General features: G+C 47.0%; 1 protein-coding gene and 1 pseudogene across 12 annotated transcripts; one reads left to right on the top strand and one right to left on the bottom strand.

Moving 5' to 3' along the window:
* The first annotated feature begins 10 nt into the window (after positions 1 to 10).
* On the top strand, positions 11 to 25,603 carry LOC120093159 (natural killer cell receptor 2B4-like). 12 transcript variants are annotated; one of them, XR_015636150.1, is made up of 8 exons: positions 11 to 153; positions 1,501 to 1,700; positions 3,832 to 3,926; positions 17,569 to 17,892; positions 17,981 to 18,317; positions 21,961 to 22,065; positions 22,533 to 22,687; positions 24,147 to 25,602. XR_015636150.1 is itself a non-coding variant. In XM_087582002.1 (8 exons), exons 4-8 carry the CDS (start codon positions 17,880 to 17,882, stop codon positions 24,162 to 24,164), a joined length of 774 nt encoding a protein of 257 aa, XP_087438128.1. In that variant the 5' UTR covers positions 11 to 153; positions 1,501 to 1,700; positions 3,832 to 3,926; positions 17,569 to 17,879; the 3' UTR covers positions 24,165 to 25,603. The 12 variants fall into 12 exon arrangements, 10 of the variants coding, with proteins under 10 accessions (XP_087438128.1, XP_087438134.1, XP_087438126.1 ...); XM_087582002.1 differs by having other exon boundaries at positions 17,981 to 18,256; positions 21,754 to 22,065; positions 24,147 to 25,603; XM_087582008.1 differs by having other exon boundaries at positions 17,981 to 18,256.
* On the bottom strand, positions 21,108 to 21,532 carry LOC148001812 (large ribosomal subunit protein eL31 pseudogene; annotated as a pseudogene).

Raw genomic sequence — 25,603 nt, forward strand, 5'->3', positions numbered from 1 at the left:
TTTTTTTTATGACCTTGTGTGGGTGTTTAAACACAATGCGCATGGTCTTCTCGGCAGCAGGCAGCCAGGGAATCTGTCAGCTCTGTCATGGATCCTACAAGATGTCGAAACAAAAACACGGAACAGAGTTAAATCTTCCAGAATGTAGCTGAGGTGTGTAAAATCAGTTTCATTTACAGTCATTACAATGATCTGAGTGGATGCTTGCTAGGGGACGATGATGCTGAACTCTGGTCATGTGCATGTGTATTTTAGGGGCTCTGGGGAGGCACAGCAGAAAAAACCTGAAGGGAACATGGACTTGTACAAGTTACTTGATCATTGAAACTTCAGTTGTTCAGTTAAACTTAGAACTTTGAAAGCCTGTATAATTTACAAAGCAGGCAATCAAGTACCCAGAAGTCATTGTGTGTGGTATATACGTGTGCGTGTTTGGTATATTAGTATGTCAAACTCAGAATATAAAAACTTGAGAATATGATGGTGACTGGCAAAGTCTTCTCTGGATGAGGCTCAGAGGGAAGGCAAAACCTTTCTCAGGGGTCTGAGTGTGAAAGTTTACAGTGTGCAGAAACTGCACACACACCCCCCCACACACACCCACACACAAGAGGAAGCACTTTTATAGCTCTCTTGAGAAGTAACAACGGCAAAAGGACAGTTTCATGTTAAAAGCTTAGTCATGATGGTGAGGTGGGTGTGGTTTGTGTGTGGATTTATATTTCTGGAGCATGGTTCCCAGTGTGCTGAGAAGTGATTGGGTCAGCAGGAGGAAGAGCCTAGTGAGAGATTCTTAGGTTACATGAGGGAAACTATGCACAGAAGGAATCAAAGTACATCATCATGGACCTAGTATGGTGGCTTATACCTGTAATCCCAGCATGTGGGAAGCTGAGGCAGGAGGATCACTATGAGTTTGAGGCCTGCTGGGTTATATAATGAATTCTGGAATATATAGAATGAAACCTTTCCTCAAACAAAAACAAAAACAAAACAAAAACCCAAAAAACAAACCAAAAACAAACCCCCTACAAAACCAACACAGAACCAAACAAAACCAACCAACAACAATGAAAAACCAGTGTGTCTCATGGGACCTCTGAGCTGTGCCTAACTCCTGAGTAGCTCTCTGGCTTCCTGTCTCTGATATGGTTGCGTATTCTCTTGCCACTGTGATACCATCCTGACATTCAAGCAGAACATAGACAGTAATGAGATCGCTAGAAAGGAAGCCATTGAGCATCCTCTTAGTGTGTGTGTCACGGTAACTAATTCTTAAAAACTGGCTAAATATATCTGAAAAGCCAGGTGGGTCCTTTTTGAAAGGCTCATCTTTAACTCCTGAATAATGGTTACTTTTGAGAGGTACACAAAAGGCTTAACCTTACCTGAAGAAAGGCTTTGGCCTTTCCCCTTGGCTCTCAGGAGCCAATGCCTAAGGTCTTAGCCTTAGTGGCTAATCCTTGGAATCTTGCTGACTAAGAACATCTTCATTTATAGGACTTTGGACTATGGCAGTCTGTGCCAATGAAGCGATTTCCGGTGGAAGACTTGGTCCCCTTAGCATCGGATCAGCCTCTGAAGGGGTCAGAGAGAAAGGGCAGCTCTGTTCATGGTGACTCTCTCCATATATGTGACCAAGTACAAAAAGTCTGGTGGCAATACTCCATACATCCTGTCACAAACAATTTCCAGGAGAAGTAAGTTTTTTCTTCCTTTTTTTTAAAATTCATTTTTTGTAATTTATTTTATATTTTAAATGATTTTTAAAATCAGTAACTTTAGTTATATTGTTACATCATAATTGATACTGAAAGACATTTGGTTGAATTTAGTATCAGTCTGGGGACAATTTTGCACACATGTACAATGTACTATAACCATGTTTTGAGAATTAGGCTCTGTCGGCCTACCTCTCTGAGGACCAGAACTCTGTTCATTGGAATAGTCTGGACCTTGCACGATGTTCTTCCTCCCTCGACTCATTTTTGTCTGTAATTTAATTTGTGCTACGAGTCATCTGGAAGTAGCTTTTAATGAATTTTTTGGGTTTTTCTACTGAGTTCACAAACTTCAAGGTAGGCTCGGGGCTCCCAAGTTTGCAAAGTGTCTTGGAGGTGGGTAGCCCTGGGAGGTGGGATTTCCTAGGACGATCTGACTCTCTGTAAAGTAGCTAAGGCAGAGGAGGATAGAGCTTGAGGAACCTTGATCTCTTGGCTGCTGATTTTCAAAGCTCTTGATTAAGCCTCTGTTTCAGACTTTCAGAGACCTGGGGGAATCTCGATCTGTCTGTCTGTCTGTCTGTCTGTCTGTCTGTCTGTTAGTTCATCCATTCATCTGTCCATCCATCCATCCATCCATCCATCCATGAATGAAACACAGAACAGCCTCTGAGTTTACATGAATTTTATCTGGTCTTGAATCTTTATAATAAAATGGTCAAGTCTTAGAAGCTTCCCATCCAAGAACTTGTCATGAGGGGAGAGAACTATGATCGAAGAGCTTACCACTGTATCTCAGTGGGAATGAGAATGCCTTCTTTAGGGAACTCATTCATCCCTTTACCAAATAATGTTGAACCACCTGGAAAAAAGCAGGCTCCAAGACTAAGGAGAGCATTAGGGCTGGACAGCCTCAGGGCGGGACAGGGCAGTATGTAGAAAGGAGTAGCAATTCTATGTACACGGTAGAACTTGTCAGGAGCAGAAGATAGAAAGATGCACATGGCGCTTCTTCCAATTCAGTGTCCAGGAGGTGGTAGGCTGTTTATGTTTGGAAGAAAGGATGGAGCTGGTCCTGGGGTCAGGATTGGTGAAGCAGATTTTCCTTTCCAGAGACCATGTCTTGTGTATATTGCTTTACCAACCTGTTACTCAATATGTATTCCAAGATGGCTTCTGGCTCAAGGCAATGTCCTGCCTCCTCCTCCAGTGTAAGGCTGCTTTTACATTCACGGTTGTTCATTACTTGCTTCCAAAAGCTGAGCCTTGTCTTCTGCCTGTCATGTGAGGAAATGTAGTCTGTTGCATTACGTCTTGGACACTACCTCTCAAAGTCAAGGGTGCTGGTAGGCCCCTGTGCGGGAGCTCCAGGGGTTGAGGGCTCCGTCTTAGGATGAGATGTGGAAAAAGCTCTGTAGGCTGATGCTAAAGAAGCAGAACCTCACTGAAGTCTGCTGGGGTTGTTTAAGTACCACACCCCGGCTGGGTGTCGTCTACCTCTGTCTTTCATGGGTCTGAGAGCTAGACATGCCAAGATCAGGAGGCTTCATAGTCAGGTTCTGGGAAGGCTTCATGTTTTCTCAGTCATGGTAGAAAGAATGAGGGATGAACAGAATTTTTGGAGCCCGAGGGGGGGGGGTCTCCTGACCCTGCTTTTTAAAATAAGACCATTAATTCAATTCAGGAGAGCTCGGTTCTCAAGGCTTGATCACGTCCCCAAACACTCCACTTCCTAATACCACCATACCGTTGCTTAGATTTCAAGATATGAATGAGAAGGGTGGGGGACACTCAGATTCATTTATTTACTGATCTTTTAAGATAATAATTAATAATAAAGAAACAAACAAATCAGAATATTTGATCCTAGCACTCGGAAGGCCTAGACAGACAGATCTCTGAGTTCGGGGCCAGCCTAGTCTACAGAGTGAACTCCAGGACAGGCAGAGCTGTAAAGTGACCCCATCTTGAAAACAACAACAACAACAACAACGAAAACCCAAAACCAAGAGTCTGTTTGGGCTGGAGAGATGGCTCAGCAGTTAAGAGACTGCTGTTTCAGTCAAGTCCCAGCACCCACATGGCAGCTGACAGCTGTCTGTAATTGCAGTTCCGGAAGATCTGATGCCCCCAACACAGACATAAATGCGGGCAGAACACCAAAGCACATGACGTAAAAGTAAACGAAGGAGATTGCCATACGAGGTAAGGGGTTTTACCAGGGCATTTTCACACCAGCGTGTCCCGGAGTGTTATATGCAAGCTCTCAAGGGTAGCTATTGATTTGGTCCTGAAAACTCTCTTGAAGGAAAGCCAAGTATTCACGTATCTGCTGGTCTTTAGGGGGGGAAACCCCCGTATATTTGTTTATTCATGTGTGTGTTCGTTTGGGTGTGTGGGGACGGCAGAGGTGGAGTCCATCCTCCCTCTTCATCATGTGGACTCTGGTGATCTCGTTCGGGTCTTCAGGCTTGACGTTGAGTACCTTCGCCATCTTGCTTGCCCAACTGCTGTTGAGCCAGAGGACTTAGAAAGCAATTTTGTTGGTGCTACACAGGTTGCAAGGTAATGAGCTGGAGTTCAAGTCCAGGTCTTTGACTGCAAATTGATCGTCTAGTCCAGAGCGTCCGTGTTGCCTCCGCTGGCAGCCACCTGTCTCGTCAAGGTTTGGTCAGGCTAGAAATAGATCTAAGGATGGAAAGAGGGGATGGGCTTGGAGGAACCACAAGTATTTGTTGCTAAGGAGCAAAAAAGAGGAAGAAAGCAAGAGGCCTGGCTTCTGGATATGGCCTTGAAGTAAAGTGTTCTGGGGGAGCAGGGGTGCTGGGTACCACTGACTCTATCCCTCCTTGGAGTTCAAAGGGATCTTTGCTGCCTGCTGTCCTACAGGATGAATCCAGCTGTGGAAGCTAGGGAGTAACACAAATGGTTTCACATCCTTTGGTGGAGGGCGGTGAAAGGAGGAACAGTGTTTGCATACGCTGAACATTTGAAATCATAGACTTCCTGGGCTGATTAGATTATTTCCGAGCAAATCTCAATTTTATGTCTCTTCCTTAATCGCCCCATACCACTCTTCCCTTTCAACATTAGCTCCCACTTCCTCAGGGTCCTTCTTCTCAGCCCACCCTACCCCCAAGTTCTTTCAAATTTCTGTTTCCACGGTGCGTGTTGGTAAGGGGCCGTCTTGAATAATCGCCAGTGGTTTTTCTCCACACTGCTGGTGCCACTGAGGATTCAGCACCAGGCTGAGGAGGACCAAGGGCTGAGATTTTGCAGCTGGTTTTGTGAGTCACTATGCACTCTGAGAGAGCACCCACCCACTGGAGGCAGCTTAGCTTGTGGGAACCCAACTGGAGGGACTGAGGCTTTCTCAGTGGCCTTGTCAGTGTGCACAGCAGAAGTGAACAGCCTTGAGTTGAGGAAATTGTGGCTGGACAGGCAGGGAGGTAGTTCTGCTGTGTCCTGCTGGCTGTTAGCTGCAGAGTCTAGATATCAGAGCACCTGGAGGAGACAGGGGCCCCTTAGCCTGCTCTGTTGTGTGGGGATGTTGCAGCAAACTGTCCTGTTGTCACTCTTCCTGCTCCTCAGAGCTCATCAGGGCCAAGGTAAGGATCCTTGTGTTGATGTGGGGTGGGGCCTGGTATGGACTCATGGGGGCCTGAGTGTGTGAGGGAGATCAGAACTCAGAGCCTCTAATCGTGCCATCTACCTAGTCACCTGGGACACAGGGAGCAAGAGGAGAGACTAGAGAATGTGGTCCAGGCCCCTCAGGCCATTGTAAAGTGCTTGGAGTTTAGTCTGTGTGAAAAGTGTGGAAAGTCAGGGTGATGTGTGCCCTATGTTTCTCTGGAGCTGTGTGTACACTAGGTTTCTCTGGATCTGTGTGTGCACTAGGCTTCCCTGGAGAGAAGTGGCCATTAGCTTGCCCTGGAGCGATGTGGGCATCAGCCTTCTTCTTTCTTGCTCTAGGAGCACCAGCCACGGCTTTTTTTCTTCATCCCGTCACAGTTTTGCCCAAACACCACCTTGTCATTGTCACTTTCCCCCACTGAATTCAGGTTTTTGGTTGTCCATTCTGAAGAAAAGGATGGGCTGGGAGTTGTGAGGAGTCCCTGGATGCTGTGGGTCTGGGTGAGGTAAGGTGTTGAAAAGAAGGAAGAACAGGCGGTGTCATGGGTCAGCCCTGGGGTTGCTGTACTTTGCGTGGGTTGTGTTGAGCCTTGCATTTCTCACGGACCAGTTTCTAATTGTCACTGTGCTGGAGGTGACCCAGGGAGGCTCTAGCAGGCCAGACTGTTTCACACTTCTGGTCACCTCACCTCCTCCCAAACAAGGCGTGAGTGAAGAAGCAGCTGCTTCTTCTTCTTTTTTTTCTTTTTTTCGGAGCTGGGGACGGAACCCAGGGCCTTGCACTTGCTAGGGAAGCGCTCTACCACTGAGCTAAATACCCAACCCTGAGAAGCAGCTTCTTGAGGAAGAGATTTGGGCTCGGGACTCAAAGGGACTCTAGTTCTGCAGAACTCACCCCAGGGGCAGCCAAATGATACGCTGACAGACAAACCTTTCTTACTAAAGTGTGACATCTGCACATAGATGTACGTGACGGTGGGTTGCTTCCTGGATGACTTTGGGACAATTGTATGCTCACGTCCAGTCATCATCTATTGTCTTTTCCATGAACCTAGGCAATGTTCTCACTTCAAATCTCAGCTTAGTTTTCCCCAGATGTAAGTGGCGTCCCATGGTATGGCCTCCTGGCTTCTTTTGCTTGACATGTTCATGAGGTTTGTCTACGTTGATAGCTGTAGTTCATCTCTTTACTGGGAGCTGTGAGTCTCTGGATGCCTGCGGTGAGATAATACTATTTCATCCCAGCCTCAGGCCGTTCTTTGTTCATTCTGTTATAGACGCCCATTCGGACTTTAACATGGTTCCTTCCACAATAATGCTTTCCTAACACGCCACAGTACACTTCCAAGGTCCAATCGTGGGAGCGTATGTTCTTAGCAGGTGTTGTCGAGTTCAGGAGTTTTCAGGAATGCTCGAGCTGTGTAGTACCCGGGATTTCAAGTTGCCTCAAGGCGACTGGCTTTTTGTTCTGAGGGCCCGTGAACAGAAAAATTGCAATGGTGTGGAGTCCACAAAGCAAAAGGTCAAAGCCAAGGGTCCTGTGGCTTTATAACTTCTTTGATATTTTGCACAAAATCCCCATAGCAGAGCTACAGAGTTGAATTAATTAAACAGATTCATGGTGGCCTTACTATGTTATGAGAACTAGGTAAAATTTTGCAAGGAAACAGTTGAAGAGCTGGGGTCGATCTTTTTTTTTGTTTGTTTTTTTTGTTTTTTTGTTTTTTTGTTTTTGTTTTGTTTTTGAGATAGAATCTCACATATTCCAGGATAGCCTGAAAGACAGAACTTTGGTCATGGGAGGCAAGGGTCCAACTAACTAAACTATATCCCCAACCCTGGATTTCACCCATGAAAATCTTCTAGTCAGAGAAATAGGTGTGTACAATACCAACTCCAAGGGAAGGCAGAAGAGGCCCTGACAGTCATGGTACATTGAAAGGAATCTGAGAGGATGCTGGATTCTTCTAGGTGGAGAGACAGGGGAACTGGCTTACAGTGGTAAGAGCTCAGAAAACCGAGTACAGAGAACCAATCCGGGCACAGAAAAGGCCTAAATAAAAGCAAGAAAAGAAAGAGTTCGAGTGAGAGGCATAGTATGTAGTTGCCTTGGAGAAAGCAAATACTTCAGTGGACTGGGGATAGGAAGGGACACAGCTGGGGCAGTTTTGACAGACAGGAACAGTCAGCTTGCCCACGAGAAGGAGAGGTGGTGGTCAGTCAAGACAGGGCTAAGGAGGAAGTGGCCTGTGGCCTCTGCAAGAGACTCATTGTTTTGTGAGTTTGCTTTAGCTGGTCCTGTTCACTTCCCAGCATTGACCCAATCTCTCTTGTCCCTCCCCCGAACCTGGTTACCTATGCCCAACTGAGACAAAAAAACCCTCAACATCCTTTTGCAGGCTGGCAGGATTATATCCCCACTCCCACCCCCAATCCATCCCCACCCCCATCCCCGTTTCTACACCTAGCCCCTGGCCCTCTCTCGGGCACTCGGGTCTCCCAGCTTCCGGTGAGCAGAGGGTCTAGGCTGGTGACCCCCCTGCTGAGTCAGAGGTCCCCTAGACCATTGTTTTCTCCTTGGTGCTCACCCCACCAAGCTATACTAGAGTTTATCAACTGTCCTCACTTCCCTAAGCTGCAGTACAGTCTAGCAAACTGCCCCCATTCTTCTTCTATAGACTTAATATTTTACCTCATCCGTTCTTAACCATCGGAAAAGAGCCCCCAAGGCTATGAGCAGCAGCAACAGCCTTGGCTGTGGCGTCCCTGACCACCGGAACTGGCTGCGGCCACTCCCTTCTGAAAGGCAACCCTGTGTAGGCGGTTCACCTCTCTCCCTTTCTCGCTCCCAGCGTGCAAGAACTTGTGAAGTTATTCTCCCTTTCTCTCGTTATCTTTTCACATTAGCATTTCTTTTTTACTCCCTTAAAATATCTGCCTCCGTGGGATGGGAACGAGGGTTTTCTGTCCCTCACAGGTCCGGCCTTTCCTCTGTCTTTACTCAGGCTCCAGCTGCTAGGCTCCTGCAAGAAGCTCAGCTCACCCCAACTCCTTTCTCCTTCCACTAGACTGTGGAGACCTGAAGGAGAAAAGCCCAGCAAAGAGCAGGCATAGATTCACAGCCTCTGAGCTCAGCCGAGTTCCTTTCTTCCTTCGAAAACATTGATTTATTCTTTGAGGATTTCATACAATGTATTTTGATCATGTTCTTTCTTCTTTCCCAACTCCTGCCAGACTCTTCCATATTTGCCAACATCCCCACCTAACACACACACACACACACACACACACACACACACACACACACACACACACACACACAAAGTGTTGGTCAGCCACTCTTGAACACGGGTCCTATTCTGGAATGTGGTTAATATATCGTCTCCTGGTAGCTATAAATTGTGAATAGCTTCTTAGCTATTGGGGGACCTGGGTCCGCGCCCCGCTGGGAGTCCCGCACCCCAACGCGAGTGCGCCCTGGTCTGCAGTGTCTTTTTCTTTTCCTTTTTTTCCGGAGCTGGGGACCGAACCCAGGGCCTTGCGCTTGCTAGGCAAGCGCTCTACCACTGAGCTAAATCCCCAACCCCGGTCTGCAGTGTCTTTTATCCTCCCCGAGGTTGCAGGTGTCTGAAAACCTTTCAGAAAATGGAAGCATGGTTAGGGATTTTTTTCAATCCTACCCACAATTTCCCGGTGTCTCCTACCTGGTCTGCTCCAGCACACAGTCCCTTGGAGAGAGTGTGGTTGCTACCTCCAGTTGTTCTGTTTTTGGCCAGCACCAGCTTCCCACTCCTAGTTAAGTTTTCGCCCATCTGAAAAGCCCAAACCAACAACTGTCGTGACACCTGTGGGTCCGCCTAACCTTCCCACCCTTTAGATGGTCTTGTTAGGTTGGGCTGATCTCAAACTTGCTATGGGTCTGGGGATGGCTTTGAATTTTTGTCTTGTTTACCTAAAATGAAATACAGGGGTATAGTTTAGTAAGTGCCCTCAGTACAGCATAGCATTAATAAGGGCTACAGATCCCATACTTTCTTTATTATTCAAATTTTATTTCATTTTTTTTGTTTTTTTTTTGTTTTTTGAGACAGGGTTTCTCTGTCTAGCCCTAGCTGTCCTGGAAACTCTCTCTGTAGACCAGGTTGGTCTTGAACTCAGAGATCCACCTGCTTCCTCCTCCCAAGTGCTGGGATTAAAGCTGCGCGCCGTCACCGCCCGGTCCCACACTTCATTTCAAAGAAGTTACAGCCTCGTTAAGGATACTGCTTCTTCTGCAGAGTCCATATTTAACTGTGTGACAGTGGAGAACGGTGTTCTCTGTGGGCCTCTGCTCTGCTGCTGGCTACACAGTAGTTTACTATGTTTATCTGTGGTACTGAATATTTTTTAGATGACGCATCCTTAGATATTTGTGCTACCTCTTACAGGCTTTTTTTTAAGGTTTACACCTTAAAAATTAAACTCATGCTGTTTATCACTCCACTTTCCAAACATGTTGGGGAAGGCTTTGCTGCAGTCATTCCTACACCAGTGTTGGCACCCGGCCCGTGCTGCTGCTATGCCTGTGGTGCCCTCTTCCTTACTCCTTTCTCCCACTAGGCTGACCCTGAGGCTTTCTTCTAAGGGCAGTGTCTAGCCACTTGCACTGAGTGGCCACTTCTAATACACTGGTACGAACGAGGAAGGCATGCTCTTCCCGTGTGCCAACGTCATTATACCGTTGTGTCCTGACCTGTACTGGCTGAAGCAGCAGAGGTTGTACGTAGTTCTGGTAGCCAAGCTTGGTAGTGTAGGAGTCACCAGGTGGTACTGTGTGGCGGGACTAGGGTCCCTGAAGAGGGCCCAGTAGAGGCCATTGGTGAAAGTGCAGCTCAGTTGTAGCAAGAGATGCCAGGAGTTTTGAGATGGCAGTGTCATTGGGATGATCACCGAGGACAGCAATAGCAGTGGAGTGGAGTCAGCCAGAGCCTAGAGGACAAGCTGTGTGTGCTTCAGAGGGCAGAGCTGGAGAGGTGACCCCAAGCCCCTTGGAGGAGCCCAGAAGATCGTGACAGAATCCCAGAGAACTGGACATGGAGTTATTTACACTGTTGGAGTTTGGCTTTGCTTGTTCAGATTGTGACTGTGCCCAGGTTCTTTACTCTTGGAGAAAGTATTTAACTTAATTTTAAATTTTTTAGGAGGCCACAGCTGAGAGACGAAACCTTTAAAAGAGATTTTTGGATCTTTAGAGGAGATTATTTTAAAGAGAGTGAACTTTTAATGTATTTGAGTTTGTAAGGACTGTGAGACCTTTGAAGTTATTATGATATTAATATCGTAATGGTAATTATTGTGATGCTAATACTAATATACCATCCTGGGGATAAGTGAGAAAGATTCTAATTGAAAAGTCATATGCTTATGTGTAAAGTTGACAAGGGTCAGTTGTAATAGCTGCTTTATGTCAACTTCAACCAAGCTAGAGTCATCAGAGAGGAGGAACCTCAAATTGTAAAATGCCTCCAAGATCCAGCTGTAGCAAGCTTATGAGGCATTTTCTTAATTAGTGATGGATCCAGGAGGTCCCAGTCCATTGTGGGCAGTGCCTTCCCTGGGCTGGAGGTCCTGGGTTCTATAAGAAGGCAGGCCAGACAGGCCATTTGGAGCAAGCCAGTAAGCAGCACTCTTTTATGCCTCTGCCTCAGCTCCTGTGTCTAAGGTCCAGCCCTGCTTGAATTCCTGCCCTCGGTGCTTTTGATAATGGACTATTATTATGAAACTGTGGAGTGAAATAAGCCTTTCCCTGTGCTTTTGGTCATGGTGTTTTGTCGTAGCAGTAGTAACCCTAAGTAAACCGTGACCCAATCAATGCTCCTGATAGCTCCATTCTTAAACAGAGAAATGATAAAAATATTACCTACAGGTGTAGGGAGACAACCAATCGTTAACAGCCAGCACTGAGCAACTGAGACATCCCTGTTGATGTGCCCAGTGGCTGAGCTTCTGACCTTGCCTTTGGGCTAGTAGGATGTATCCAACCAGGCTGGATGGCCACGTCTGTCAGCCACTCCTCTTACAGTCTTCTGTTTTAATGGCTCCCCTTTTGTTGATCAGGATTCCATTTTTTATTTAAAATCCTGCCCCGCCCCGCCCTGCCCTGCGGATTTGTATTCTATGGCAAGCACATCAGGGTCTTTTCTCAGAATCTTTAGATTTGGCACTGCTGGCTGCTCTCGGCCCTGTTTCCTGTGAAATACCCAGGACCCATCTCTCATCTCAGCCTTATGTGGGATGGAGTTTGGCTCCCAAAGCTTTCGGCTCAGCTCGAGGCTGACGAATTGCACATCATCGACACAGCTTCTTGTTGACTGGACCTTAGTCTTGACTCTTCGTGTAGCTGATATCGCTGGTCAGTCCTGGGTGCCTCAGATCTTCCCTTTCATCACCTGTTATCTAAGAGGAGCACATCTATCTTCCTGTGTGTTGACCAATCAAGAACCCTCCTCCGACCCACTCACTTAGATTAGTCTCTACAGTGTTATCTGGTTCCTCCCCCTCTTCCCTTCCACAGCATACAGAGTAACGTCAGGCTTCTAGGAGTTGAAGCCTTATGACACATGTCTATTTCTTTACCAACGCTGCCGATCACACAATCAGATGTCTCACTGATCCTGGTTATTTTATCTCTGATGTTCTGCATAGGGGAAGAGCTTGCCTTCCCTCGCTCCCACCACGAGGACTGGGGTTTAATTCCCATTATTGAAAAAAAAAAGTCTGTAATAGGTTCATGCCCTCTGCTTGGGTCCTTTACCAGAGAGGATTTAAACTCTCTGATTCGTGTCCTGGAAATGTTGTTCTGATAGCCCCTTCCGTGGCTAGAGAGCTTTCTGATTTCTCACTTCTCAGTCAGGCACATGCTGACATGGAGGCTTTCCCAGACCAGGCATCTAAAGAAACGCTCATGCTATTCTAAGCGCTCTGGTGTTACCTTTTAAATTAAAATGCTTTAAAAAAGAATTTAAAATCACAGGCACTCAGACTTCTCTGAGAAGTCTTGTCTTAATTTTCTGCTTGCTAACAGCATGCAACTCCAACGGAAATGTGATCTTCGGGGGTCGGGTGGGGTGGGGGAAAGGACCTTGATTCTCTTCCTCACCCCAGTGCCCATTGCTTCTCAATGTTTCCCCTCAGCGGACATTTGGCAATGCCTAAAGACATTTTTGTTTGTCATGATTGAGGCTAGGTAGATACCACTGGCATCTAGTGGGCGAGGCTTGGGACGCTGCTAAATGAGGTATAGCACAAGCTTCCTCCCAATACCCAGGTGTTCTTGGGTCCTGAATATTAAGGGCTGAATTCAGCCAACCCCCGTTCTAGAGCAACGCCCAGCACAAAGAGGAAATTTGACGCCCTCTTCTGGCTCCTTGGAGTAACTGCATTCATATGCCCTCACCCACACGTAGATCACATATGTGTTCACATAATTGTTTTTTTCTATTTCCGTGGCGAACGTCACTGATATTCTGATATGGCTTGCATTGCTTGCATTAATTATTAATAATAATGACTCTTCAAACCCAAGGATGTTTAATGTCTTTCTATTCTTTTGTTCTTTCCAACATCTTTCATTTTGTTATGTACATTTCCTTATGGAGGTCTTTCACTTCTTTTTTTTTTTTTTTTCCTTTTTTTTGGAGCTGGGGATCGAACCCAGGACCTCGCACTTGCTAGGCAAGTGCTCTATCACTGAGCTAAGTCCCCAACCCCTCACTTCTTTAATTATATTTATTCCTAGGATTATTTTTTGGTAGCTCCTTAAATTTTGCTTTTTTTTTTTTTTTTTGACAGAAGGGTGACTATTTTTTTCTTGATTCCACTTTCACGGGAAATTTTGTTTTAACCTTTCACTTCCAGTTTATGCATGTCCTTAGAGATAAGGTGTGTTTCCTTCCTTTGCGTGTTCTCATTCTCTGTCTCTCTCTCTCTCTCTCTCTCTCTCTCTCTCTCTCTCTCTCTCTCTCTCTTTGTATCCCTCTGTCTTTTTCTCTCTGTCTTCCTTCTTTCCTTTTCGCCTTCCTTCCTTTTCCCTCCCTCCCTTCCTTCCTTTCTTTTGTTTTTTCCTTCCTTCCTTCCTTCCTTCCTTCCTTTCTTCCTTCCTTCCTTCCTTCCTTCCTTCCTTCCTTCCTTTCTTTTTGAGACAAGATCTCATCTGTCTGAGGCTGGCCTCAAACTTGTTATGCACCCAAGGGCAACCTTGAATTCCTGATCCTCCGGCCACAATCTCCTGAGTCTTGGGATGCACATTTTATGTAGTGTTTGGGTGTAGGGGGCCAGTGAAGTCCTGATTGAGTCCAGTTCTGAGCCAGTGTGTATTGCTCGACATGAGCCACGTTGAAGACCCCTGAGAAACTGGCAGAGCCTTTGTTTACCCCGTGTCATGCTGTTTTGGTGAAGTCGGTCTGTGAGAGCTAACCTGGGCCATGCTTGAGTTTCACAGCTTCGAGGACCTACACGGCTTCAGGGATGCGTGAGGACCATGTCACAGCTGGAGGGGATGTGGGCTAAGACACACATCTGGCCCATCAGTGCCTAAGTCTTCATTGGATGCAGGGCCTGTCTGTGTGTGAGCTTTGTCCACAGGGGCAGTTTCCCCTCAGCTCTGGTTGTTCCTATGACAGGTCTGTCACTGAGCTCTAAGACAAGCCTACTACCTCCCCTCAGCTGTTGGAGTCTTATTTCCTGCCCTGCTACCTGAAGTTACAAGAGAGAGGTGGAGCATTCAGCCTCTCGGACTAATGTAGTTCTGGTAACTCAGTCTGTGGTGGGTATTGGCTTGGTGGTAGGAGTTGGGGGCTCTGCAGCACATGTGTGGGTTTTACCACGTCAGGCCTGTTACGTGGTTTCAAGCCTAAAGCCGGAATTTAACTTATTCACTCTCACATGCTGGAGACATCATGCTTTACACTGGACTGATTGGAGTTGGGGCGCATGTGACATGGACAGTGGTTCCCTTCTGTATTTGTCTTTTGTTATAATTGGGCACTGTGGTCCCCACTGGATCTTCTTAGGTTTTTATCAAGGTAATTTGGTGTGGGGAGAAGATACTGGATGATCTTACTTAGCTGCCATCTTGTTCTCCCTCGGTCTGCCTTTTTTTTTAATGTGCTCCATTGTTAAGAACCATGTGTGGGGCTGGAGAGATGGCTCAGCGGTTAAGAGCACTGCTCTCCCAGAGGTCCTGAGTTCAAATCCCAGCAACCACATGGTGGCTCACAACCATCTGTGATAGGATCTGTTGCCCTCTTCTGGTGTGTCTGAAGACAGCGACAGTGTATTTATAATAATAAATAAACCTTAAGAAAAAAAAGAGCTCTTGCTCTTACTCATCTCTTGCCTTTACTCTTCTCTGCTCTGGTGTCTTCTTCCCTGTCCCTTCTTGTCCCATCCCTTCCCCTTCCCTCCATGTGCTCATGGCCAGCCTCTGTTCCTCCCCTCTTCTACTCTTCTTCTCTCATTAAACCTCTCCATGTGGAAAAAAAAAAAAGAGAGAACTATGTGTGTAACCATCTCTCTCTTTACCCTCTGACCCCTACTCCTCCCCACTGTAGTCTCGTTAACTCAAGATTGTCATTTTTGTTGTGTCCAGCCTCTGGATGGCACCCTGAGGTAGCCGTCTAAAGTCTACCACTATGTTATAGCCTAGGCTACCACCACCACATTCACTAAATCACATCTTGATTCCTAGGGAGGGAAGTGCAGACATATACCTGTAAGGCACAGTTTTAGAATTTTGGTGAGCACTCCTGCAGAGACCATCAGGTTCCTAAAACAATAGCAAACATTAACCATTAGTGAGCATTGCGCACAGTGCACTGTGCTAAGTGTTCTGAGAGGACTGTGAGTCCAGGTGTATTTTAGAGCACAAGGCCAGCTGTGAAGTCAGCATTGTTTTCATTGGGTCTGGCTGTTCAGGGTTCCTGGAAGTCACTGTTTGGCCATGTGTGCTTCCCTCAGTAGTCAGGGAGTCAGGCTTTCTTTTGCCTCTGTGACAAATACCCGGAGGAACAAATTTCAAATGGGGAAAATTTATATTCGGCCTATTGCAGAGTTTCTATTTGCCCCTTTCTTTTGAGATGAGGTCTCATGTAGCCCAGGCTGGCCTCTGATTTGCCATGTAGCTGAGGATGGCCTTCAATTTCTGATTCTTCTGCCTCTACCTCCCGAGTGCTGAGAGTACTGTTGGGTGCCACCAAGTCCTGGTATTAAGAAGTGCTGAGAATTGAATCCAGGGCATGCTAGGGAACATCTCCAGCCTTATGTCAGAGGCCATAGTAGATGGTTGGCTTAATCCTGTGCCGTGAGACTATGATGAAGCAGTGTCATGGTGGGAGGATGTGACAAAGGTGCTCACCTTCTAGCAGCTGGGCGGCCGAGAGACACAGTCAGAAAGGGAAAGACGTAGCCTTGGAAGATGTGTCCTTAGTGACCCACTGGCCAAGCCCCATCTTTGTGGAGTTGATTGATGAAGTCAGTGCCCATGAGCCAACCACCTCTCAATGATGTCATCAGCTGAGGACCAATCCTACAGCACATGAACATTTGGGGGGGGAAAACTTGGCAGCCAAGTTACAATGGGGTGGGTCATGCCAGTAACGTGGTGTTTCTAACTTTGGTGGTTATGAAATCATCCTCTAGGAAAGCACGGGGAAACATGTCTGTCATTCCAGCTCAATAAGGTAGTGAGCTCATGGCCAGCCAGGGCTACTTAGTGAGATCCTGTCTCAAAATCCCAAAGGAAGGGTCTGAGGAGATGGCTTAGTGGATAATAATAGCACTTGATCTGAAAGCAAGAAGACCCGAGTTCAAATCCCCAACACCCATTAAAAAGCCAGCCTAGATCAAACAAAGAGTTTCAGGTTCGGTGAGAGATCCTGTTTCCAAAAATAAGGCAGAGGTCCAGAAAGCTGGCTCAGTAGGTCAAAATACTTGCCTCGTAAGTCTAACAACCCGAGTTTGATCCCTGGAACACACACACACACACACACACACACACACACACACACACACACACACACAAATACTAGCACTCCTAAGGGGAAATGGGAGGCAGAGATAGGAGAATCACCTGGAAGCTCACAGGCTAGCCTGGAGTACACAGAGTAGGAGAAAGGACAGGAGGAAGCCTGCCTCAAAAAGGTGGGAGGAGAAAAATCAATTTTTGAAAGTTCTCCTTTGGTTCCCAGACGTGTGCTAGAGCCTGAGTGTGCCCCCCACCCCCATACACATAATATGGAGAGTGATAAAGACTCTTACCATCTGCCTCTGGTCTCCACATGCACAAGTGCCTGCGCACACACGCACACATACGCCACAGTAAATTATGTTAGAAGAAAAAACTGAACCAAAATCTCTCTCTAACACCAAATCAGTTGTTCATCATTTTGCTGTGTAACTGGAGTTATTTACTTAAGTATTTTCTTTTTTAAAATATATATAATCTATTTTTATTTTATGTTCGTTGGTGTTTTGCCTGATATATGTCTGTGTGATGGTGTCGGATGCCCTGGAACTGGAGTTACAGACAGGCATGAGCCACCATGTGGTTGCTGTGAATTGAACCCAGGTCTTCTGGAAGAGCAGCCAGTGCTCTTAACCACTGAGCCATCTCTCCAGCCACTACTTAAGTATCTTCTAACACAATTCCTTACCTTATAGAAGTGAGGCTAAGATCTCCACGGGGTTCTTGGGAAGTTAAGTACTGGCAACACATTTGAAACTTGTCTGTCATATAGACTCAGGAGACTCTAGTTTGGGGCTGGAGGGGTGGCTTAGCAGTTCAGAGAGCACACTGCTCTTCTAGACAACCTGAGTTCGGTGCCTAGCACTCTTGTAGGACAGCTCACAACTCTCTCTAAACACCAACTCTAACGAATCCAGTGCCCTCTGCTGGCCGCCTGGGCACCGTCCTCACCTGTACAAACCAATACACAGACACATGTGCATCTACATATGTAAAAAATGAATCTTCAGAAGAGATTTTAGCTGCCATTGTTGGTCTGTGAGTTCCTTCCAACTAGAGGGTGGAGCCTGGGATGTGGAGAAACAGACGGGTCTCAGGGTTTCTCCTCATACTTGCTCCAGGTCCTTAGCCTAAGGAAGTGACGGGCAGCTGCCTGCACTGCTCAGGTCTCATACCCTTTCAGTTACCTGCAGACAAGGTTCTCTTTTCTAGATTGTGCAGATTCTTCTGAAGAAGTGCTTGGAGTCTCAGGAAAGCCTGTCCAGCTGCGGCCTTCCAACATACAAACAAAAAATGTTTTTATTGAATGGAAGAAGAAGACAGGACATCAACAGACTCCCCAGATCATGACTTGGGATACTACGGAAAACAAAAGCTTTAATATGTGTTGTAGTGATATCTATGGTTTTGAGTCTTAGAATTTTGCTCTTAGTATCAAGTCAGCTAAGCTAAATGACAGTGGTCACTACGTGCTGGAGATCACCAACAGCCAAAGAGGAATAGTGTGCACTAAAAACTTCCAGATGCTTATATTTGGTGAGTTTTAAGCACTGTCTACTCTGTCCCTCTGATTCCTGTAGGATTTGCATTTCCAGGACTCTCTGACCAGAACCTCTGTTTCCAGATCCTGTTGAGACACCTCACCTGATTGTCCAGGGGAAGCTCTGGGCTAACGGGACTTGTCAACTGTCTTTGTCCTGCTTTGTGCCCAAGGATGACAATGTGAGCTATGCTTTGTACAGAGGGAGCATGCTGATCTCGAATCAAAGGAATGGCACCCACTGGGAGAACCAGACTGATGCCAGCAGCCTGCACACATATACCTGCAATGTTAGCAACAAGGCCAGCTGGGCAAACCACACCCTGACCTCCCCCCAGAGCTGTCAGAGTGTCCCTTCGAGTAAGTGGGGGCACTTTGGCTCACAGCAGGGATCCTACAACCAGATTCACATGAGACCCAGGTATGAGGTCACATGGCCTTCTGGTCTAGTGCCTTGGGCCTTTCCTCAGAAGGTGCCTGGCCTCTCAGGGGCACAGGCCTGTCTTAGTCTGGGAGGACTTATCTCTTCTTCTTTTACTGGAAATAGTAGTTTCCTTCCTTGCAGGGATTCCTAGTTGTTTACTGATTGTTGTGATGCCCTGAACATTGTCCTCCTAACTGGAGATATTGGGGACCCAGTTTCTCCTGTCTTCCCTCGAGCTGGAGAGTTTCCTGGGAGGTAATAACCCTGTACCTTGTCCGTGGGGGCCGCAGGAAATGCCCAGGTACTTAGCAGAGTTCTGCATTTACTGCTCATCTTGCGTCACCTGAGTCAAGGTTGTACTGCTTTTTATTAGATAAAGGCTTAATACGTTATCGGCATGGCAATTATAAGAAAACCAATCTAGTTCCAACCCAACCCAATGCACCTGTCTTACTTCACAGACATCGCCCTACTCAACCTACCAAACTTCCTCAATAGAATTCTACCCACCTAATCCATCTCCCCAAACCCAACCCAACCTATTCAACCCAACCCAATCTACCCAGCCCTCTCAGCCCAATCCTACCCACCCAACCCTACCCAAACCTCAGAGTCTCTATCCTTAAATTTGTAGCAGAAAATGTGTATAGCTCCTTACTTTGGCCTTGGGTTTTTCTACCATGCTATATTTAGCTTCATGAAGTGTAGTTTCTTATCCCGTGATCAGGTACATCTCCCCTTTTCTCAGAGGAGAAAAACACTGAAAAAGCAGAAGGACTAAGTCCTCAGAAGCTTTCCCTGGAACACCCTTAGGTTCTAACGGGACCGGACAGGACTGAAGTATTTCTGTGCCACATTCAGGCCTGGACTCTGGCTGCAGGTCTACGATCAGTCACTTTAGGCATAAGGAAACTGGCATGGTGTGGGTGGAACTGGCTAGAAAGAGCAGCCCCATCACGTCAGTGTCCTGAGTCACTACTCCACACCATGGCCTGTGCCTCTGAGCTTCCTTCCTTCGGTGGCAGATCCCCAAGTGAGTGTAGTTTCCAAGTTCTGAGCATTGCAGCCAGAGCAAAACACCCAGTTCTTAGCCGCCAGAAGCTTGGTGCTAAGAGAACCAGGAGTTCCTCCTGTAGGAATCCTGAGCTAGGATCCCTCTGTGGAATTAGAGACCTGAACAGGATTAACTCATAGTGTAGACACTGAAGGAGAAGACAAAAGTAATAAGCTCACATTATAAAGAATCTCCCTGCCAATACATTTGCTTAAAAACAGTAAGTTACACAAAGGAGAATGCTGTGCAAGTGCCACCTTCCCCAGGAAGTTCAAAGGAGATGACTGTGTCCTCTCACAGCTGCCCATTAGGCTCCTTCCCCACACCTTGCCTCTGCTGGGAGGTTGAGAGAAGATGACCCTGGCTGATATGGTAGTTGCTCTCTCTGCCTTATCAGAAAAAGGGCACTTCTGCCAGACGGGCAAGGTGACTGTGGTTAACAACTGCCCTGGAAAAGCATCTCTGGCCCATCTCAAGATACCTAAAAATATCTTTTCATTGGAAATGCCCCCAAAGAACTCAACTCGCAGTTTCCGTCTCTGTAAGATGTGTTTAATTATTCCAAGTTTCCGGGACATAAAAGAGATTTGCAGGTGAAAGCGCGTGTAAAGATGTCATGTTATAGTGAGAACTGTGAAGAATCTTTGCTCAGAACCAGGACCAGTTCCCATCTTGCATTTGCCAAAACGCGTTCCACTCTATAATTTAAGAACCTTTCCTTAAGAGGTGGGCCAGCAAAACTAAGTTCTTCCTGGGTAGTGAATGATCAAACAGGAGCGAAGGAAGGCGTAGTAACGGGAACACTGGTTTAGGGGCCTCGGTCATCATTGCTTATTATATCTGTAGTTCTTGGATCCCAGGTAGATTAATTCATTTCTATGAGTTTCTCTGTTAGGCAAATGAGAGTAATAATCAGAGATCAAACGAGAGTAAGATCAAACGAGATAATGTTTATGAAAAACTCATTAGTGGACACCCGTGATACACAATTCTTTGCGGTTCTTCTATTCCTCCTCCTCCTCCTCCTCCTCCTCCTCCTCCTCCTCCTCCTTCTCCTCCTCCTCCTCTTCCTCTGCCTCCTCCTCCTCCTCCTCCTCTGCCTCCGCCTCCTTCTTCTCCTCTTCCTCTTCCTCCTCCTCTTCTTCTTCCTCCTCATCTTCCTCCTCATCTTCGTCTTCCTCCTCCTTCTCTTCCTCCTCCTCCTTCTCCTCCTCCTTCTCCTCCTCCTATTCATCCTCCTCCTCTTCCTCCTCCTCTTCCTCTTCCTCTTCCTCCTCATATTCCTCTTCCTCCTCATCTTCCTCCTCATCTTCCTCTTCCCCCTCATCAACTTCCTCCTCCTCCTCCTCTTCATCTTCCTCATCTTCCTCTTCCCCCTCATCTTCCTCCTCCTCCTCTTCCTCCTCGTCTTCCTCTTCCCCCTCATCTTCTTCCTCCTCCTCCTCTTCCTCTTCCTATTCCTCCTCTTCCTCTTCCTCCTCATCTTCCTCCTCCTTCTCCTCCTTCTTCTCCTCACACTCCTCTTCCTCCTCATCTTCTTCCTCCTCCTTCTCCTCCTCCTCTTTTTCTTCTTCTTCTTCTTCTTCTTCTTCTTCTTCTTCTTCTTCTTCTTCTTCTTCTTCTTCTTCTTCTTCTTCTTCTTCTTCTTCTTCTTCTTCTTCTTCTTTCCTCTTCTTCTTTTGTTTGTTTGTTTTGTTTTTGTTTGGAGGTAGTTTTATTTGACATCCAGCAGGTTAGTCCTCATCCACATTGATCGTCTGTAGATTTTTGAATGTGGTAACAGTCATGTAAGTGACCAGTGTGTAGAGCTTGTTTGCTGAATCCTCGTCCTCATAACGCTTTCTGGACAAAGGTACTCGGATATGGTACAGAACATTCCTTATTCCCTTGGCCCAGATGGCTTTATTGAGCCTGGTGTCAATGCGCACATCTGGAGTCCCCATTTCCTTCATGGCAAATTTCCGAATTTCTTTGAAAGCCCTGAAGCTTTCCTGAAGCCCACTCCATGGATGCGCTTGTGAATGTTGATGGTGTATTTCCGGGTCAACACCTCGTCAATGGCAGAACGGCCCTTCTTCTTCTTGCCACCCTTCTTTGCGGGAGCCATTCTGTTGGGCCCAAGTTGGAAAGGTTGCCGTTCTCTTCTTGTTGGTTGCATTACCGATCAGCATCCACGGGTGACACAGGAGGTGAATGTAGAAGTTCAAATGAGGAAGAACCAGGAAGGAAAAATGGAAGGCTTGTAGCAGTGGGTCTGTGGTGAATGTTTGCTGCGTTAGAACCGTAGGTTGATGAAATAGTTGCGGTACAAGATGTTTTACAGGTTCCAGATCATGTAATTAGCTCTCAGAAGCAGGAAACCTTATCTCCTTTTTTCAGGTGAGGTGAGTAAACAGCGCCAGTCTTCTGGAATTTATAAGCTGGACCAGTCCATCACCCAATTGAGGAGGATCGATAAGGGTGATGGACCCCTAAGATGTGAGGAGACAGGCCGCATGAGAGAGATAGTTCAATCCCTTGGGATAGTTCCTGAAGCTAATGAAGGGGCAGTGGGCGCTCAGTCTTCTCACCTTCTGTGTCCCTCAGAATTCAATTATCTGCCCTTTGTGGTATCCATCGGTATCCTCGTCAAATTTTTTCATGGGGCCATCGATTGCTTCTGTGTGTGGAATAGGAAGAGAAAGCAGTCACGTAAGTAGACGGCTCCTGAAGGGATACTGTTGCTTGGGGTATCAGGTGTAGTGAGTTGACCCTGAGTCCATGGGCTATACGCTATACACAGCATCTTCTTTTCCTGGGAAAGGTGTTGGGATACATGTGAATACAGGTTGGGGAGGGCAACCAAAGTACAACCTCCCGTTCACAGTATCTGTGGTGGCTTGAGAATATTTACAGCATGGTCCCCAATAATGCTGAGTTATCTAGGGCACTGGGTTTGGCTGGTGACTTCCTAGCTTGGTAGAGTATATATGTCATGGCCAATGGCTCTATTGTGTTCTTTATGCATTCTGGCAAGAGCATTAACCTGCCTAATTTCTAGAGCCATTTTAAAGATCGTGAACTTTTTTGGTGGAGGTGTGACTTGTGAAGTGGAATCCTGGACAGGAAACCTTCTGAAGGTTTCTGAAGTTCTAGTCTTTATTTTCTTCCTCACACAGAGTCCATCGCTAAGGAATCTTTGACCATATATGAATACGTCAAGAACGCACAAGTCAGCAGGGACCAACGAGGACATTTTAGGGCCTCTGGATCTTCCTCAGATGTTCGGGGAGATGAGAGGGGACAAAGAGAATCGGACAGACGTCTTTTCCAGGTGATCTTTAGATATCTTCCATCTCTTTTCTCCACCAGTTTCCTGGCTCTGTCCAAAGAGGAAAAGGAGAAAAGAAACAGAGCAGAGAAAATGGAAATGAGGCAGAAGGGGCATCATGGTGCTGTACTTAATCTGCCCAGGGGTAGAACTCAGTAGAAATCAATAGCAAAGGGCAGAATATGTCTACTACTGTCTTCCCAGATGGCAGAGTAGGCTGGAAGGAAGCTCTTGGTCTCTCAGAACACTAGGACACAAGAGGATGGGCCCTGGTGCTCCATTATCCGCTCCAAATCCCTGGTGCTCCATCACCTGTACCATCTCCCTGGTGCTCCATCACCTCCTCCATCTCCCTGGTGCTCCATCATCTGCTCCATCTCCCTGGTGCTCCATCACCTGCTCCATCTCCCTGGTGCTCCATCACCTGCTCCATCTCCCTGGTGCTTCATCACCTGCTCCATCTCCCTGGTGCTCCATCACCTGCTCCATCTCCCTGGTGCTCCATCACCTGCTCCATCTCCCTGGTGCTCCATCACCTGCTCCATCTCCCTGGTGCTCCATCACCTGTACCATCTCCCTGGTGCTCCATCACCTGTACCATCTCCCTGGTGCTCCATCTCTCTAGTGCTCCATCTCCCTGGTGCTCCATCACCTGTACCATCTCCCTGGTGCTCCATCACCTCCTCCATCTCCCTGGTCCTCCATCACCTGCTCCATCTCCCTGGTCCTCCATCACCTCCTCCATCTCCCTGGTGCTCCATCACCTGCTCCAACTCCCTGGTGCTCCATCACCTGCTCCATCTCCCTGGTGCTCCATCACCTGCTCCATCTCCCTGGTCCTTCATCACTTGCTCCATCTCCCTGGTGCTCCATCACCTGCTCCATCTCCCTGGTCCTCCATCACTTGCTCCATCTCCCTGGTGCTCCATCACCTGCTCCATCTCCCTGGTGCTCCATCACCTGTATCATCTCCCTGGTCCTCCATCACCTGCTCCGTCTCCCTGGTGCTCCATCACCTGCTCCGTCTCCCTGGTGCTCCGTCTCCCTGGTGCTCCATTCCCTGCGCCATCTCTCCTGCCCCCGTGTCTTTCCATCATTTCCTGAGCATCACTGCTACTTCCCCTCAGTGGAATGGATCCCTTCCTCCTAGGTGCTGTTTCATGCTTGTGCACAGGGTTGTCTTAGTGCCATAGCATGGCTGTTGCATTGTTTACATGGCTCCTTTGACAGTTCCAGGAAACTTTTATGAGGTTGTACTTGTTAAGCCAATATTTTCTCTATGTATTTACATAGTTCCATAATTTCTAACAAAAGAGATTGAATTACATCTGGGTCTAAGACCAGTGTTCCAATGAAATGCATACTCCCTGTAACACTAGACTTAGCACTTTCCCATCTCTAATGAGGGTTTAGGTTCATCTGGTGGCATATTGCAACTTGTGTCTCATCCTGCACACTACAGTTCATCAACAGGTCTTAGGTTTCATGAAGAGTGAAGCAAGTTGCTAGATTGGAAAGAAGAACTTCCTGCAAGCTGAAGACAGCTCAAGACATGGATCTGTTACTACTTAGATTCAACTGATTTCTACCTCAGCTTTGTATCCAGTAAAAAACGTTCCCTTTCATCTTCTGATAACTGATCTTCAGCTGTAGTTTAGACTTTCTACCTAAACATTCTCTCACCTGGAGAAAAGAACGTCTTTCTCCTCGTGTTTCATCTCTCTGAACCTCAGTATTCACACCAAACATTTACAACAAGCTCTACCTAAGGGAAGGCTGAGGATTGAGCGATGCAGAGCAAGAAGTGAAAGCACTCACTGATAAGTGGAGCCCAGAAGCTCAGAAAAACCACGATACAACTCACAGACCATCTGAAGCTTAAGAGGAAGGAAGACCAAAGTGTGAAAATGCTTCAGTCCTTCTTAGAAGGGAGAACAAAATAATCATGGGAGATAGAGGGAGGGAGAGATGTGGGAAGGAGAGAGGAGTGGGAAGGATAAAGGGGGGGGACCAGATATGGGAAGAGGCAGGAGAGAAGTACAGATGGCCAGGAAAGTGTAGCAGGGGGAATGGGGAATGGGGATAGCCACTAGAAAGTCCCAGATGTCAGGGAAGCAAGAGGTTCCCAGGACCCAACAGGGATGACATTAGCCAAAATACCCAACAAAGGGAAGCTGTAGGGACCACCTCCAGTACATAGATACGACCCCTGGTTGAGAGATAGGGCCACCTACCCATCTCAAGAACTTTAACCCAGAATTTTTCCTATCTAAAGGAAATGCAGAGACAGAAAATGGAGCAGAGACTGAAGGAAAGGCCATTCAGAGACATCCCCACCTAGGGATCCATCCCATCTGCACACACCAAACCTAGACACTATTGCTGATGCCAAGAAGTGCTTGCTGACAGGAGCCTGGTATAGCTGTCCCCTGAGAGGCTCTGCCAGCACCTGACCAATACAGATGCAGATACTCATAGTCAACCATTGGACTGAGTCTGGGGACCCTAGTGGAAGAGTTAGGGAAGGACTGAAGGAGCTGAAGGGGACTGCAGCCCCATAGGAAGAACAACAATATTAACTAAGCTGACCACCCAGAGCTCCCAGGGACTAAACCACCAACTAAAGAGTAGACATGGAGGGACCCATGGCTCCAGCTACATATGTAGCAGAGGATGGCCTTATCTGGCATCAATGGGAGGGGAAGCCCTTGGTTCTGTGGAGGCTTGATACCTCAGCATAAGGGGATGCTAGAGTGGTGAGGTGGGAATGGGTGTATGTGTTACGGAGCACCCTCATAGAGGCAAAGGGGAGAGGGAATAGGATGGGGCATTTGAGGAGGGGTAATCTGGAAGGGGGGGAATACTTGAAATGTAAATAAATAAAATAACCAATAAAAAATGAAAAAATTATTTATTTTA

This window comes from Rattus norvegicus, chromosome 13 (assembly GCF_021556685.1).
Source record: "Rattus norvegicus strain SHRSP/BbbUtx chromosome 13, alternate assembly SHRSP_T2T, whole genome shotgun sequence".
NCBI classification, from domain to species: domain Eukaryota; kingdom Metazoa; phylum Chordata; class Mammalia; order Rodentia; family Muridae; genus Rattus; species Rattus norvegicus.